The 18,663-nt window shown below is 38.0% G+C and overlaps 1 protein-coding gene across 1 annotated transcript in view; it reads right to left on the bottom strand.

Annotated features, from left to right (window-relative positions):
• LOC126176568 (dynein beta chain, ciliary) overlaps positions 1 to 18,663 on the bottom strand; it is a 790,269-nt gene that overhangs the window by 258,411 nt on the left and 513,195 nt on the right. Inside the window, exons 53-55 of the mRNA XM_049923728.1 lie at positions 16,673 to 16,829; positions 2,911 to 3,099; positions 1,703 to 1,942 (exon numbers count right to left, since the gene is read on the bottom strand). Coding sequence (XP_049779685.1) covers positions 1,703 to 1,942; positions 2,911 to 3,099; positions 16,673 to 16,829 — 586 coding nt within the window. The remainder of the gene's footprint in view (positions 1 to 1,702; positions 1,943 to 2,910; positions 3,100 to 16,672; positions 16,830 to 18,663) is intronic.

Below are 18,663 nucleotides of genomic sequence, written 5' to 3'. Positions count from 1 at the left end.
TGGATCTCGACCAATGCGAGCAGCACTGTTGCAATACGATAAACCACAATTGCAATAGGCTACAATCCGACCTTTATCAAAATCGGAAATGTGATGGTATGCATTTCTCCTCCTTACACGAGGCACCACGACAACGTTTCACCAGGCAACGCTGGTCAACTGCTGTTTGTGTATGAGAAATCGGTTGGAAACTTTCCTCATGTCAGCACATTGTAGGTGTCGCCACTGGCACCAACCTTATGTGAATGCTCTGAAAAGCTAATCATTTGCATATCACAGCATCTTTTTCCTCTCGTTTAAATTTCGTGTCTGTAGCATGTCATCTTCATGGTGTAGCAATTTTAATGGCCAGTAGTGTAGCAATTTCAAAAACACCTAACTTTTATTAACACTAGAACACTGTATGGATTTTTACACAGTTGTTGTAACAAATGCCACTTTAAAAGAGGTACCCAGAATAAATAGAATTTAAAATTTAATGTTCTCTAGGATCTCTGAAACAACTGACTTAGTCAGATCACCTGTATTGTTAAATGAAAACACTACAAACTGTAATTCCATAAGTAACATCCACTACAAAAATAAACAATTTTTTTCATGAAAATCATTAACATCTGATGGGAGTATGACACTGTTGATGGTGATGTGTCCATTGGCTGGGGCTTGGTGCTCTTCAAGAGGAGTGCATTAGGTGGCAGTACCACACACACACACACACACACACACACACACACACACACACACTCACACACATTGCAGCCACATACACTTACCCAGGCAGTTTTTGTAATTTGCAAAGTGGAGGTTCCTGTGGGGTCCAGGATAATAAAAGCCCTTCCAATTGGACAGTTTAACCTGCCCTTTGAGGTCTCCCACCCATTCATGCCATATGACTATCTGCTCTACTTTTATGGTAAATATTATTTTATATCTATTGTTTGTGTAAATGACAGAAAATGTAACTACTAAATTGGTACTTAAGGTAAGTCATCCATTTTAGATTATGAGACCCTGACTTGCACTTTGTTTTCTGATACTGTATAGATCAGATGTGTTTGTAAAGTCCTGTTTATTATTAAAGTATTACAAAATAGTAACTTGAATTATGTAGTGTAGTGTTACACTTGGTAGAAATTAATCATCCAATGAAATAAATGCAACTGAGTTACACGATCAGTGTTTCTATTTCAAACACAGTAGAGCATATTTATACTAAAACTGTACAGAATTGGAAACTGTCCTGGAGGAATTGACAATGTACTTCAACATCAAGGAGATTGTTGTGACCCAGGACAGTAAAGTTTTATTGACTCATTCGTTATTTTGCACAATTGTGGAGTTTGCTGTGCTAAACTCATGTAAATTGTGACTGCACATTCAAATTTGCAGCTGAGAATACTGAATGACATTTCAATATCACATTATTTCTTCGACGCGCAAGTCGCCGACGTGGCATCAAATCGAAAGACTTGCACCCAGCAAGCGGTCTACCTGATGAGAGGCCCTAGTCACACAACATTTACAACAAATTATTAAAGGAATGGTGCACAAAAGAAAATAGCTGCTGGTCATAGCTTCCACCTGTTACAATTTCTTAATTGTGAAAAAGTGAAAATTAGTTGCTATGATCATCCATTTAACTGGAAGCAATTAAACTTCACATCTCTACACATTCTATTATTTTATCATGTTCACCACTTACAGGCAACGGTTCAAGTTCTCCAAGGAATCTTTTGGAAACAGACACTAACGCTTCCTGAGGCCATTCATGAAACCAGTTAATTGATGTGGAGTTGATAATAGCTGGAAATTTCCTAGCACGTATTCTCAGAGTTGAACCCACAGGGGAGAAGCACAGTACTACTTTCAACTGACGGCGCACACGATCCACAAAGAACTTCCAACAGTTTTCACGAGTATCAAGAAGGCCAGCACCTTTCACCTGAAATCAAGAACACACACTTTAAAATGAATAGATATTGCCTTTTATTTTTATTTTAAATGGTTAAAATGTCAAAGAATTTATTTTATAATACTGTCACAACAGGATATTAATACAGTATAGGATAAGGGCAGCCCATAATAATCTTTTCATCAGGTATTTTCCCACCAAGCATGTGGTCCAATGAAGTCTGTTTTTATATATTTGTTTTTTTTTCTGAGTCTAACCTAATTGTTGTTCTGTATAACAGCAACATGAGAGATATTACACTGATTGTAGACAGCATGGCTATTGATAACGAAAAGTTATTAAAATCAGTTATGTTTGCTGTCTTTGTACATATACTTTTGGATCTGTAAAAGCATTTTATATATCCACTGTATGTCATCAAATTCTTTACTTTGTAATCACTGATAACCGACCACAAATATAGAGAAGCATGGTAAAATATTAATACAGAAATAAAATTTTCATGGTGTTTGCCACATATTCTCATTCTTCAAATTCACTAAATTATTTTACCTTGTTACCACATTTTTATTGAATGGAAATGATAAAAAAAAAGATTGCTGGTTGAAAATGGAGCCCATCAGAATGTGTCCAGATGAAGAAACTGTGTTCTAATTATTACAATACTAGAAGTGACTGATGATTGTGCATCACTCTTGATTAACTTATCACTGGTCAATCAACAAATTCTTAAATGAATAAATAGAGGAAAAATAGAGCCATCATTAATACCTTTGATCGTGTTTTTATTCTGACTACGAATAACACAAAATGACACATACATGCAATTAATTTCAACTGAAAAGACAGTACTAGGTAATTTAAAGACCTTTGAAGATAACCTTCTAAGAAAGCAGTAACTGGACTTACAAATTAATAATCAATTGATTTCTCAAACTATTTACAGCTAAGGAATGTTTTGTTCTCTTCTATGCAAATACTGAATACAATTATCATACCTCATTACGAACTCCACCAATGATGTTCTCAACTTCATCATCTGAGAATAAATCAGGAACTTCACCTGATGCTAGCATATCATTTATCAGTACGAGAAAGAGCTCATTAGGTACTTGGGCATCTGTCATTAAGAACATTATGCCCACATTCTTCAGCCCAGACTTCAGGTACAAACCTGACAACTCCATCTGTTAATAAATGCCATGTTTCATTTATCATTGAACTAGTAATCAACAGTAGATATTAAATGTAGAGAAGGCACAATAAATGTGTCAATGTAAGGCTTAAAATCTATTAAAATGAACATCTGTGTGGGAACAAATCACTACTAAAAGAGAAGAGCCATTTGGCAGCAAACCATTAGTAGAACAGGCCGAAGCTATCTTCCACTGCCTTTATACTACAGCCTTTCTAGGATGGATAGTGATATATCTGGGTAATGTGATAGACCTACTGAACATGCATCAGATAGTAGAGGGACGAAAACCAAGGAAAGGGGTTAGCAAAGATGAAGCCAGTGTGGAATATGTAGGTGACATCCACAGTAAGTGAGTATGGCGGAGAGTAAACAGTCATCACGAGAAATACTAACAAAGATGGTGCAGGAGGAAGATGGATGATCCAGAAATGTGAGATAAGTAAAGAAAAATAGAAGATAGGGTGGAATAGAAAAATACCATAGGAAATGTGAAGCTAGCATGAGAGAAAAAGTGTAGAACTGGATGGGAATGGAGCTGAATGTGGAGTCAAGTGGAAAACAGGAATTAACAAAATTTGTGGCTGGATTGTGCGGAGGGGGTGTGAGTTTATGGGAATGAAGGATTTGTTAGAGAACAAACTCTTCCATCTGTGCAATGTCCAGCTCAGGAAAACTGCTGTTGATGCAGACGATGAAGTTGGTAGAGATTGCAAAGCTGCCATTAAAGTCAAACAGATATGATGAGCAGGTTCAATTGGTATTTGGCCACAGTTTGATGAGACCATTCATTAAGATCTTTCCCACTACAGGCCATCCACTATTCCCTAAACCATTTTTCAGTGTTCCTGCTACATAAAACTTTTCGTCCCCTATTTCATCCCGTTATGAGTTGAATTTCAAAAGACACTGAAACACATATTTCTTTATTTGTAACTGAGTAACCACATACAAATTTTCATAGATGTGGCTTTAAAAATGCTTTAGTAGTTCTTCAATAGTGATTTACTTCCAAAAAATTTTTACCCACTATTTCACCCTCTTAGGGGTTAAATTTCCAAAATTGCTGTCTGTGGGTTTCTTTATTTCTGACCAAGGAGCCAAATATCTATTTTGTAGGTCTAGCTTCAAAATTGCCTTAGCAGCAATATATTTTCAAAACCCTTTCATCCCCTATTTCACCCCCTTAGGGGTGGAATGTCAAAAAATCCATTCTTAAACAATGGCTGAAGTTTTTCAACACCATCTCCAAATTTCAAGTTTCCATCCTTAGTAGTTTGGGCTGGGTGATGATGAGTCAGTGAGTGAGATAGCCAGTCAGTCAGCTGAGACATTGCCTTTTATATACAGAGATAAAATGATTTCAAAATTGTACTTTATGGACCATATAGATCGAATTAAACATTACTCCTCCATTCCTGTGTTGGTTCCAGACATCTCCACTGTGTACACCTACATATTACACATTGTTTCCTAATTCATTCCAGTCAATACTGCTACTCTTCCCAGTTATAACTGCTAAGCTGGAAGAATGTAAAAGGTAGAGAGAAAAGATCAGTTACTTTTATCTATTGCTCAATATTTCTTCTATTTAGTGAGCAGTGAACTCAAATATTTGCCACTGATTTGTAATATCAACTTCATTGTAATATCAACTTCATTGATATTATTTGTATCTTCTAGTTCTGACTAAGTTCAGTAGATAGAGATGTCCACCAACTAATAAAATATCTGGTAGTTAATGGACTGAGAATTGTATTTCCATGACTTAGTCATTTGTGTAAAAGAATGAAACTCACTGAAGAGCAAGTGGTTAGTGTAACAAAACTGTGCCATTCCACTTGAGTAAACTGAGTTGAGGCACCATCAATACTTTGAAAAACAAAGCATTTATCATCTAGTGAATGTGAATACATGTTGTAAAATCAAACAATGGAAACTCCAGGCTGGAATATTGACAATATAAGGGAAGATAGATTGATACTTAAGTTGCAGACAGGAACAACTAACAGATACGTACACACTAGCTTTCGGTCACAGCCTTCCTCAGTGAAGGAAACACTCATACATTCATTCACACAAGCTTGTGTGTTTCCTTTTTTGATGATGGGTCTAGTCGAAAGCTAATGTGTAAGTTTTAGCAAACATTTTTGGAACAGTGATCAAAAAATTGTAATGTCTAAGTGTCTTTTTGTTGTTCCTGTCTGCAGCTTAACATTTCATCTTTACGGTAAGTAGCAATCTATCCTTTCCTTATATTGTTGAATATGTGCTGTGGTTCAGAAGTGAAGCATATGTTTTAGTGGATAAGAACCAATTGATAATAATCATAACCAGCCACATTATTGTTAAAATGTGCGAAAACCGCATCATTCTCCCAAAGTTTACATCATGAAGCAGAACTTTTTTTGTTTTGGAACAAGGCGTATATGAACAAAGCTAAAAACCAGATGCCAGATTCTGCATTAATATCTGACAATCATGAAACTATTATTAACTATCTTTCATTACTCCTGCTGCTTCCTCTCTTATATGAAATAGCTGCCTTTATCTGTTTTGTAACTTAATGTCTATCTATCACAATGACATTTATCAAAGAATAAAATATAAATAGACACCCATGTACAATGAGCACTGATATTTTTTAAGCAGCTAACAGGAACTATTATTGTTGTTTGAATTTTTGCAGCTAACAGGGACTATTGTTTTTGTTTGGGTTAAGGGCACATGACATTGTACTCACAAGTACTAAGCTAATTATTATTATGCTGCCTTAGTAATAAAAATAATACAATATAAATTAGCTTTAATAAATTGTAAAGATTTCCAAATGGGAATGGTTTATTGGTTAGATGCTAAATGATTAAGGTAAGTTGACTATCAACATACTGCGCATAAACAGAGAAGAAGAAGAAATTTTTATAACACTTAAAGTATTAACAACTATGAGTGAGTTATTGTCGTATAAAATAGCAAGAAAGTCCACAGACAAATAATGGACTGCCCTCACATTAATAAAATGTCTGCACTCTTCCAAAATGAACTGTACATATAGCTGTTTGCCACAAATACCATACACTGGTGAGTCCAATTTTGAAGGAGAGAGGAACACTTAATTTTCCACCATACACTGGTGAGTCCTATTTTGAAGGAGAGAGGAACACTTAATTTTCCATCAGTGGCTGCTGGAAGAAAGTCTATTGTGAACAAGTACTGGAATTTACCAACTGCAGCTTGTTCTTCCCAATGACATGTTGTCCAGCACCTTAACAGTTAGGACATTTAGATCATGCCAGAGTAGGTATACCACAAATATACTTGGCAGTTGCATCTGCCAGTTTGTTGCGCCAAATTTTCCCATCCATCATCGCCAGGAATATAGCCTCCTTCTTTTGATGTTGTAAGCAAAGCATGGTATCTTGTGAACTAGACTGATTTCCCTGCTGGGTGCAAGCACTAGTTGACTTGCAAGGAATCACTTAAATTTGGCAGATAAAGGACTAAATAGCTCAAACATGTCCTTTTTGCTCCAATACCCTCAAAATTCCACTTACCTAAGCATCACAGATGCGTAGTTCATTTGGTAATTGAATCTTGAAAGGTACTATCAGGGCAAACTACAGAGCAGTAAAGGTAGTCTCCCATAGTTTAAATTGTCAAAAATTGTGGTACTGGCACAATATATCAAAAAACTTATTTTACTGCTGAATTTTCCTCTTAATCCAAGAATATAGTGGCAGCTGGCCTCTGGGCAAGAAATGGAATCTGTTCGATGCGAAATATCACTAGGTCAGATTTTAGGTGAACCCCAAATGGCTTTGTTACTTGTGGGTGATTTGTTTAAGCCATTTTCTTTGTTGTTTGTTGTTCAGCAAGGTGGAATATGGGTGACTCTCAATCAAACATGAATATGAACAGCGTGGCTCACCAGCCTCCAATTAAGAGGGAGGGTATGGGGCTGGCCCTAAATGCATCTGTGGTTAATCTAATTTCCTCGGAAGGATAATATCTTAGCATCTTCATGTGCTCAGAAATCCTATGCTGGTGCATGGATCTCAAAAAACTACAACTCGAGTGGGACCACATGTCTTGTAAAAAAATTTAGTGTCTTTTAAGGGATCTGGCTTCAGTTTTCTGAGGTGTGGTAACCACATCAGTTGTCAGTTTATAACCATTTAAGAGGTTGTCTAGAAACCTCACGATCTCTTTCACACTCAGAATACTGTTCCTCAGTTGCAAAAAATGTGTCACAGCTGGTTGGGATTGATGAACAGCAATCTTTCCTTCAAGAAGCAAACGCCAGTGTACAGTGTCCAATGCTTCTATCGTATTATTTGATGTTTGCAATCAGCATCCTGCTGTCGATGAATTTGAGCAGGCACAAAATATCATGAAATCACCCATGTATAATGAACACTGCAGTTGCACACACACTGCGATCACAATATTGATGGCAATGGTAAAGATAACATTAAGGGCACTACCTTAAGAAATACCATTTAAGCCAGTAAAGATTTTCTCAATGTGTTCTGTGAAGAAAGACTGTATACAAATCAGGTTCCTTTCTGAGCATGCTGATGCATTAGCTCCATACATAACAATCATATACAACCGTTCACTCAACAAAAAATCCATACCCAAAGACTAGAAAGTTGCACAGGTCACAGCAGTATTCAAGAAAGGTAGTAGGAGTAATCCACTAAATTACAGGCCCATATCATTAACGTTGATATGCAGCAGGATTTTGGAACATATATTTTGTTTGAACATTATGAATTACCTTAAAGAAAATGGTGTATTGACACACAGTCAACATGAATTTGGAAAACATTGTTCTTGTGAGACACAACTAGCTCTTTATTTGCATGAAGTGTTGAGTGCTACTGACAAGGGATTTCAGATTGATTCCTTATTTCTGGATTTCTGGAAGGCTTTGACACTCTACTACACAAGTAGCTTGTAGTGAAACTGCGTGCTTATGGAGTATCGTCTCAGTTATGTGACTGGATTTGTGATTTCCTGTCAGAGAGGTCACAGTTCGTAGTAAAAACAGAAGAGATTTCTGGTGCTCCCCAAGGTAATGTTATAGGCCCTTTGCTGTTCCTTATCTATACAAATGATTTGGGAGACAATCTGAGCAGCCGTCTTCTGTTGTTTGCAGATGACGCTGCCATTTATAGACTAATAAAGTCATCAGAAGATCAAAAGAAATAACAAAATGATTTTGACCCTAAATGACGAAAAATGTGAGGTCATCCACATAAGTGCTAAAAGGAATCCGTTAAACTATGTTTACATAATAAATCAGTCAAATCTAAAGGCCATATATTCAACTAAATACCAAGGAATCACACTTACAAACAACTTAAATTGGAAGGAACAAAATGTAGTGGGGAACGCTAGCAAAAGACTCCATTTTATTAGCAGGGCACTTAGAAAATGTAAAAGATTTACTAAGGAGACTACCTACACTACACTTATCCATCCTCTTTTAGAATACTGCTTTGCAGTGTGGTATCCTTACCAGATAGGATTGACAGGGTACATTGAAAAAGTTCAAAGAAGGGCAGCATGTTTTGTATTATCGCGAAATATGGGAGAGACTGTCACAGAAATGATATAGGATTTGGGCTGGACATCTTTAAAACAAAGGTGGTTTCACTGTGATGGAATCTTCTCACGAAATTCCAATCACCAACCTTGTCCTCTGAATGCAAAAATATTTTCTTGACACCAACCTGTTGTTGTTGTGGTCTTCAGTCCTGAGACTGGTTTGATGCAGCTCTCCATGCTGCTCTATCCTGTGCAAGCTTCTTCATCTCCAAGTACCTACTGGAACCTGCGTCCTTCTGAATCTGCTTAGTATATTCATCTCTTTGTCTCCCTCTATGATTTTTAAACTCTGCGCTGCCCCACAACACTAAATTGGTGTCCCTTGATGCTTCAGAACATGTCCTACCAACCGATCCCTTCTTCTAGTCTATTTGTGCCACAAATTCCTCTTCTCCCCTATTCTATTTAGTACCTCATCATTAGTTACGTGATCTACCCATCCAATCTCCAGCATTCTTCCGTAGAACCTCATTTCAAAAGCTTCTATTCTCATCTTGTCTAAGCTATTTATCGTTCATGGTTCATTTCCATACATGGCTACACTCCATACAAATACTTCCAGAAAATACTTCCAAACACTTAAATCTATACTCGATGTTAACAAATTTCTCTTCTTCAGAAACGCTTTCCTTGCCATTGCCGGTCTACATTTTATATCCTCTCTACTTAGACCATAATCAGTTATTTTGCTCCCAAAATAGCAAAACTCCTTTACTACTTTAAGTGTCTCATTTCCAAATCTAATTCCCTCACATCAACCGACTTAATTCAACTACATTCCATTATCCTCGTTTTGCTTTTGTTGACGTTCATCTTATAACCTCCTTTCAAGACACTGTCCATTCTGTTCAACTGCTCTTCCAAGTTCTTTGCTGTCTCTGACAGAATTACAATGTCATCGGCGAACCTCAAAGTTTTTATTTCTTCTCCATGGATTTTAATACCTACCCCAAATTTTTCTTTTGTTTCCTTTACTGCTTGCTCAATATACAGATTGAATAACATCGGGGAGAGGCTACAACCCTGTCTCTCTCCCTTCCCAACCACTGCTTCCCTTTCATGCCCCTCGACTCTTATAACTGCCATCTGGTTTCTGTACAAATTGTAAATAGCCTTTCACTCCCTGTATTTTACCCCTGCCACCTTCAGAATTTGAAAGAGAGTATTCCAGTCAACATAGTCAAAAGCTTTCTCTAAGTCTACAAATGCTAGAAATGTAGGTTTGCCTTTCCTTAATCTTTCTTCTAAGATAAGTTGTAGGGTCAGTATTGCCTCACATGTTCCAACATTTCTAGGGAATCCAAACTGATCTTCCCCGAGGTCAGCTTCTATCAGTTTTTCCATTCGTCTGTAAAGAATTCACGTAAGTATTTTGCAGCCGTGACTTATTAAACTGATAGTTCGGTAATTTTCACATCTGTCAACACCTGCTTTCTTTGGGACTGGAATTATTATATTCTTCTTTGAAGTCTGAGGGTATTTTACCTGTCTCATACATCTTGCTCACCAGATGATAGAGTTTTGTCAAGACTGGCTCTCCCAAGACTGTCAGTAGTTCTAATGGAATGTCGTCTACTCCTGGCGCCTTGTTTCAACTCAGGTCTTTCAGTGCTCTGTCAAACTCTTCACGCAGTATCATATCTCCCATTTCATCTTCATCTACATCCTCTTCCATTTCCATAATATTGTCCTCAAGTACATAGCCCTTGTATAGACCCTCTATATACACTTTCCACCTTTCTGCTTTCCCTTCTTTGCTTAGAACTGGGTTCCCATCTGAGCTCTTGATATTCATAGAAGTGGCTCTCTTTTCTCCAAAGGTCTCTTTAATTTTCCTGTAGGCAGTATCTATCTTACCTCTAGTGAGATAAGCCCCTACATCCTTACATTTGTCCTCTAGCCATCCCTGCTTACCCATATTGCATTTCCTGTCGCTCTCATTTTTGAGACATTTGTATTCCTTTTTGCTTGCCTCATTTACTGCATTTTTATATTTTCTCCTTTCATCAATTAAATTTAATATTTCTTCTGTTACCCAAGGCTTTCTACTAGCTCTCGTCTTTTTACCTACTTGATCCTCTGCTACCTTCACTACTTCATCCCTCAAAGCTACCCATTCTTCTTCTACTGTATTTCTTTCCCCCATTTCTGTCAACTGTTCCCTTATGCTCTCCCTGAAACCCTCTACATCCTCTGGTTTAGTCACTTTATCTGGTCCCATCAAATTCCCACATTTTTGCAGTTTCTTCAGTTTTAATCTACAATTCATAACCAATAGATTGTGGTCAGAGTCCACATCTGCCCCTGGAAATGTCTTACAATTTAAAACCTGGTTCCTAAATCTCTGTCTTATCATTATATAACCTATCTGATACCTTCTAGTATCTCCAGGTTTCTTCTGTGTATACAACCTTCTTTCATGATTCTTGAACCAAGTGTTAGCTATGATTAAGTTTTGCTTTGTGCAAAATTCTACCAGACGGCTTCCTCTTTCATTTCTTACCCCCAATCCATATTCACCTACTACAGAAAGATATAAGTGATGGTTTTTTCTGACCACTATATGAGATTGGAATAATAGAGAATTGTGAAGGTGGTTCAATGAACCCTTTGCCAGGTACTTAAATGTGATTTGCAGAGTATCCATGTAGATGTAGATGTAGATGTAGGTGTGGATGTAGAAAAGGACTACATAGATCTGGGTCAAAAGCCTCTGAAGCTGTTTTTACATACATACATACATATTTAAGTGGTTAACATTGCAAGATCACAGGGCAAGGTAAGCCACTGCAAATGTGAAATGCTGGTACATTCATAACCAGTGTAACTGCCAGAATGCTGATACAAGCATGCAAACATGCATGCATTCTGATGCACAGGTGCCAGGTGTTAGTTCAGGGATGGAGTTCCATGCCTGTTGCACTTGGTTGGGCAATACAGGGATGGTTAATTCTGGCTATGGATGATGCTGCAGCTGTCATCCGATGATGTCCCATGTGTGTTTCACTGGAGGCAGATCTGGTGATTGAACAGGCCAAGCCAAGATGTCAACACTCTACAGAGCCTACTGGGTTACAACAGTGGTATGTGGGCCAGAATTATCCTGTTGGAAAACACCCCCTGGAATGCTGTTCAGGAATGGCGGCACAACAGGTTGAATCATCAGATTGATGTACAAATTTGCAGTCAGGGTGCATGGGCTAACAATGATAGTGCTCCTGCTGTCATACAAAATCACATCCCAGAGCATAACTCCATGTATAGGTCCAGTGTGTCTACAGCAGGTTGGTTGCAGGCCCTCAAATGGCCTCCTTCTAACCATCACACAGTCATGACTGGCATCGAAGAGCCAGCTTTCATCATAAAACACAACAGATCTACACCCTGCCCTCCAATGAGCTCTCACTTGACACCAATCAAATTACAAATGGTGATGGTTTGGGTTCAGTGGAATGCACGCTACAGGGTATCTGGCTTGGGGCTGTCTGTGAAGTAACCAATTTATAACAGTTCATTGCATTACTGTGGTGCCAACTGCAGCTCAACTTGCAGTTGCACATGCAGTGCGATGCACCAGAGCCATATGCCAAACAGGATAGTCTTCCCTCCCATATGGCCATTCTATCTGGAGCCCAGCTTTCTTTTGACCATACATTCCTGTAACCACCACTGTCAGCAATCATGCACAACAGCTCTATTCCTGCCAAGTCTTTCTGCAATATTGCAGAAGGAACATTCACCTTCTATAGCCCTGTCACCCAACATCATTCAAACTCAGTGGTGTTGATACTTGCATCTTTGTCAGCTTAAAGGCATTCTTGACTAACATCAACTCACAGCATCCATTCTAAAAAGTAACTAACAGTTGCGAGCATCACCACGTATATTTAAAGCAAACCTGATTTGCATCCTCACAGTGGCACAACTATTGCCATTATTAAGCAACTAGTGCAAAATTTGGACAAACATCATATTTCAGATGTAGAAACATGCCTACCAACTTTCGTTTGTATTGCACAATTCCTTCTTGGAGCTGTGATTTTTTTTTCTGTCAGTGTATGTAATACAGAAAAAAATCAAATAATTAACTCTGCACATAACACAAGATCATCTGTCAACATATAGGAGAAATACAGATATGTTTAACACAAATGTTAGAAGCAACAGTGAAATTTACACCTGTGAGTACAAATATACTGTTAATTTATAGAAAGAAGGGCTCATAAGGTAAAGTTTAATTGGTTTTTTAATATCTGGAGATTTTCAATTTTCTGCCTGATGTCTACTGGCAATGTATTATTGATGCTAGCAGCAGAATATAAAACTCTGTTCTGAACCCTACAAAAGCATGCATAGCCTATATAGGAATAATTTTTACTCCTAGTATTGTGGTTAGGAATTGCATGGTTTGTCCTAAATTCTTGTAATCAACCACAAACAGCATTAGAGAGTATGTGTACTGGCACAAAACTGCATTAGTCAAACCACTAAGAGACATTCTAACTCTCCCCTTTCTTCTGCTCTCTAGATAAAGAGAACTTTTCTCCTGAAAATATTTGCGCCATTCTTCTGCTGATCATTGATATGGAGCTCTACCTGGTTTTCATGATTATAACAGACTTGATTTATATGAATTTTAACATTTTCCTGGTAAACTGAGTGTCTGAAGAGATTTCAGGCTTGCAGATGGACAGCTTCTCCATCTGAACAGGTCTCATAAGGCTCAACAGTACTAATCAACTGCCATGTCATTCTCGGCCTATAGGCATCACAGGATGAGGATATGGAGGGGCATGTGGTCAGCACACCACTCTGCCGGCAATTGTCAGTTTTCATACTGGACCCACCACTTCTCAGTCAAATAGCTCCTAAATTTGCCTCACAAGAGCTGAGTGCACCCGCTTACCAACAACACTCGGCATACCGGATGATCACCCATCCAAGTGCTAGCCAAGCTCAACAATGCTTAACTTTGATGATCTGACGGGAGCTGGTGTTATCACTGCGGCAAGGCCTTGAGATGGATAACTACACTCCATGATATTGTGCGATGTTAAGTATGTGTCAAAATCAAGTTGACAGATGGGACACACTACTTCATGGCAGTGTTCTTGCTGGTGGAACTGTGAAACTCAGCTGTCTTCCGCACTGCCGCTTGCTGCAGGCTTCGGTGTACTCCGTTGCCTTCGATTTCAGCACATTATGGAGATGACAGGATTCCACACATTGTCCAGGTGGTAGCCACTGTCATAGTTCATCAGATTTTATGCCAAACATATTTCCATGGAATCTTTAATAATGGAATCCCTAAAATATTTTGCTATGGCCAAAATTATCGTTTTATGTACTCCAGATGTAGATGCAATGTTCAGCAACACCAGACTTTTTTGTTGCAAAAAGCAAGTGTGGTACTAAACATTGTTCCACTGGATGTGTGCTCTGGCATATATAAGCAAATTGCATTGGCAATCTATTTTTTTTTAATTCCAATCTTCTGCAATAACAAATTGTCCTTCACTGATCCCAGAAGGTTAGCAATCTCAGATGATAAGGGGAAGATCACTTTCATCTGAAAATTATGGAGGATTCTTGCTATTTTAAATGAAATATTGCCAACAAAGGGAAGAAAAGATAGAGATTTGGCAAGTGTGCTCTCCTCTTTATCTTGGTTTTAACTGACAGTGCCCTGTTAATCTGCCAGGTAGAATATCCATTTTCTCTGAACACTGTCTTTAGGTTGGCAATTTCTTTAGGCAAACAATCTGTCTGTATGTGAGAGAGTGTGATATCTGTGTGAAAGCTATTTAAGCACATTCATAGGTTGCAATGGGTGATGACAACTTGATGATTGTAAATACAAGTAGCTATATCTGGCTTTATGATAAACTGAATGCCCTATCTTACCAAAACATCCCAAAAAAGGCAGACCCCCACCTTTTTCTAATTCCATAGTGAACCGGATGTTATTATGGATGGAGTTGAAGTACTGGAAAACTCCCAGTAATTCATCTTCTCCATGAGGCCACACTATGAAAGTATCATCCACATATCTCCGAAATACAGTTGGTTTAAGAGCTGCTGATTGAAGTGCTCTCTCCTCAAAGTCCTACACTAAAAGGGTGGCCACCAGGGGAGACAGAGGGCTGCCCATGGCAGTGCGATCAGTCTGCTCAAAATATTCTTAACTAAACATAAAACAGGTTGAGGAAAGGGCATGCCAAAACAAAGCAGTGATGTCCACCTGAAACTTACCACCAATTAGTGACAAATATTTTGTGAGTGGCACCTCTGTAAAAAGAAATACTACATCAAAGTTGACAAAATAGTCTGAACTAATTAGACAGAGAGCCTCCAGTCTGTTGATAACATCGGTCAAGTTTTGTATATGATGTGTGAATTAGCCCACCAATGGCCTCAGTAACAAAGCAAGACGTTTGGCTAAAATGTATGTGGGGCCACCAATGTTGTTCACTATTGTCCATAAAGGGAGACCTCATTTATGAATTTTAAGAAGGCCAAACAGTCTTGGTGGTATGCAACCATATGGTCCTACTCTGTGATGGTCCATTGAGATAACAATGAAAAATTCAGGAGTGCAGAAGCCTTCCACTGCAAACATCCTGTACAATTGTAATCAATCTTCCTATAGGTGGAACTGCTTAGTAGATCAGACATCTTATCAACATACACACTACAAGATAACAATACTGTTGCATCATCTGTTAGTACCACTATGTCAGGATCCTTTCATAGTGCAGCCTTTTCTGTGGAGGTAAGGTTACTGCATTGAGGACAAGTCTTCAAAAGAGCACAGCAAATTCCTTATCTTATTTTTCTGCAACATTCAAAGAAAAGCAATGCCATGGGTAGCAGTCTGTCAACTGTGTTAGACAACCTTTTTAACAGAATACTTTGGGGAGAGAGAGCTCAAGTCAGCAGCACTTAAATCAGCTGTATTTTGGAGGTACATGAGTAATACTTTCATAGTGTGGCCTCATGGAGAAGATACATTATCAGAGTTCTTCCACCATTTCAGCTCCACTGATAAGAACATACAGTTCAATATGGAATGATAAAAGTTAGTTGTCTGTCTTTCTTGGAAGGTTTAGTTAGATGGAAGAATGATGGCTCTCTGAGGGATTAAGTTCATCATAAGCCCACAAATACCAACTCTGCATTGAGTTGTCATTACCAACCACAAACAATAAGTGTGCTTACATTGTCTGTACACACATCCAAAATACTCAGAGCATGCTATATACTCTGAATGGAGGACATCTTCATCAGTCTTTGATGGTTCACCTGAAGATGAGCTGGCAGGTGCCCAGTTGAAGTATTTTGAAGTGTAGTTGATGACAAACAACTACAGGCCCTGAATTTCTTGTAACAGGCTTGTTTTAGTTAACTTTCTTCTTTATCTTTTCTAAATAGTTTAGTGTTTATTACCAAATGGGTCAAATTTACCAGAAAAGTTTGAGGCAAAATACAAAACAATAAACAGAAAATCATAGATAGATATATGGAAAATGTCCTCCAGAAGTTTCATTATTACTGTACGCAGAGTTTGCAATGAAATAAGCTGTAAGAGAAAAATATCAACTAAATATAAATGACTTAATTTATAAAGACAACAGAGAAAGAAGTTGAGATAGAAGTTGAGAATAACATCACAATTGTTTTCAGAATATGATACTCTTCTGTTCAGGGAGCCCAAATCTTATTTCAATGCTTCACTTGAATATTTACAATGACTTACTTGCTATCAACATCAAACTGTTTCCATATCGCTTATTGTGAAGGAAACATAATGCACCATTTTCACTGCACTTAACTGCCCACTAAATCCTGGTAATTATGAACATATCATTTTTTACAAACAAATGAAATAGAAAAAAGTGTTGTATTTAACATTACATTTAAAATAATGGAAGAAATATGAATTAACAACAGACCTTGAGATCAGGAATTCCATAACCTTTGCGTAGTTGTATCTGTGCTACCTCAAGACTGGAGATGAAAGCAGCAAGGCGAGACAGAGATTGCTTTCCTGATCCACCAACGCCCACAAGTAGAGCACTGCCTCTAGGTGTTTCAAGAATGCGGTTGATTCTGGAGAATAGTGAAAACTAAATGTTTTAATACAGCAATTTGGCAAAGTTACTCATTCACTTACATTTGATAAGTTTTATAATGTGGTAATGGTAAGGCCATAGTAACAAATTAGTGACAAGTATAAACTATTTTTTAAATGCTGGGATGTAATCAGATAATTTTGCATCACAGAAGCCTTGTTTGTTATCAAACCCATGAAAATTTTGAATACTCATAAGAATAATGAAATCAACCTGTATCTCTACCTGTATTATGATTTACATAGATATTATGGAATGTAAGTCTATTAATTATTTTAATGTTCACCATCTTAAGCAGCAGAGGCAGTGATTTTAAGGTAACTGTTGTAACTATTTTAGCATACAACTGCTACTATTAGGAACATAATAATCAACAGCAATGTGTTTCAAGTGTCAAGCTTCTGTCATCTTGCTGTCTGACATTGACATATTGTCTGTTGGCTTCTGTCTCAGGTTTTTTGGCCAATGTTGGTTTGATGATTTTTCTGATGTTTCAGCAGTGTGAGTCTCTAGCAATGTTAATGCTTCACCCTACATTGCTGGTGACGGATTGGAGTCAAGTTCACAGCCAAGGGTTTTTCTGTGGTCATTATTACTATGGTTCTCTCCTTGCTATCTGCAATGATCATTCGCTGCAACACGGGAATCCTGGACACATTCACACTGAGGCTTTCCTTTTTCTTATTGAAGCTATTGTCATTTTGAGGAATTCTATAGCTTTCCTGAACAAGCAGGTGTGGTAGGTCTTCTCCACAGTAAGAGCTCTGTGTTGGTGAGTTTTATTTATGTGGTCAGTCTCACATAGCGTGTGCTTCTCCACGGCCAATCTCTCCACCTGTTACAACCTGAAATGCCACATACATTCAGTGACCAGGGTGTTGATTGATCACCCAGTCATTCCAACACAGACTTTTCCACATGTACATGGTATACTGTATATTCCTGCACTGGTAATGTCCATACAAAAACCCTTGGGTGTTGATGCAGCAGGTCCATATAATCTGCGGCCACAAGCTCAACTCCAGTCCACCACCAACAATGGGGAGTGAAGTTTTGACAATGTCAGCCACATGTTCTGAAAAAACATCAGAAATACCATCAAACCAACATCTACTAAAGAACCCAAGAAAGAAGGAATAGGCAATTTGCAAGTGGCCATGAAAGCCTTAACAATTTTGAAACAGAGATTGTTGCCCTCTCAGTCCAAAAAACAATGTGCAAATGTCAACAGGAAAAAGTTATTGGAAATTCATGCATCTATAACAAGATCAATGCATGAAGCATACAACAGCTTTCAACATCATGCCTTAGGGAGATCTTGCTAAGCACCCAAGATAAATCTGGTTATGTGTAAAATCACTAAGCAGTCGACAGCTTCTGTCCAGTCACTCATCGACCAGTATGGAGCAGCAATAGTAGCAAAAGGAAAGCTGAAGTTTTAAATTTCACATTTAAGTAATCATTCTTGAAGAAGGATTATACAAACACACGGTTGTTTTAGTGTCACACTGACTGCTGCATGGAGGGCATAGAAATATGTATCCCTGGAGTAGAGAAATCAACTGAAAGAGTTGAAAACAAATAAGTTTCTAGGGCCAGATGGAATTCCTATCCAGTTTTACAGAGAATACTCTGCAGCACTGGCCACTTACTTAGCTTGAATTTATCATGAAACTCTCACCCACTGCAAAGTCCCAGTGACTGGAAAAAAAGTTCAGGCAACTCTTGTATATAAGAAAGGTAAAAGAATGCATCCACATAATTACAGACCAGTTTGCTGCAGAATTCTTGAACAAATTCTGAGTTCAAAT

This window comes from Schistocerca cancellata, chromosome 3, assembly GCF_023864275.1.
Source record: "Schistocerca cancellata isolate TAMUIC-IGC-003103 chromosome 3, iqSchCanc2.1, whole genome shotgun sequence".
NCBI classification, from domain to species: Eukaryota; Metazoa; Arthropoda; class Insecta; order Orthoptera; family Acrididae; genus Schistocerca; species Schistocerca cancellata.
This window is presented reverse-complemented; position numbering and strand designations above follow the sequence as displayed.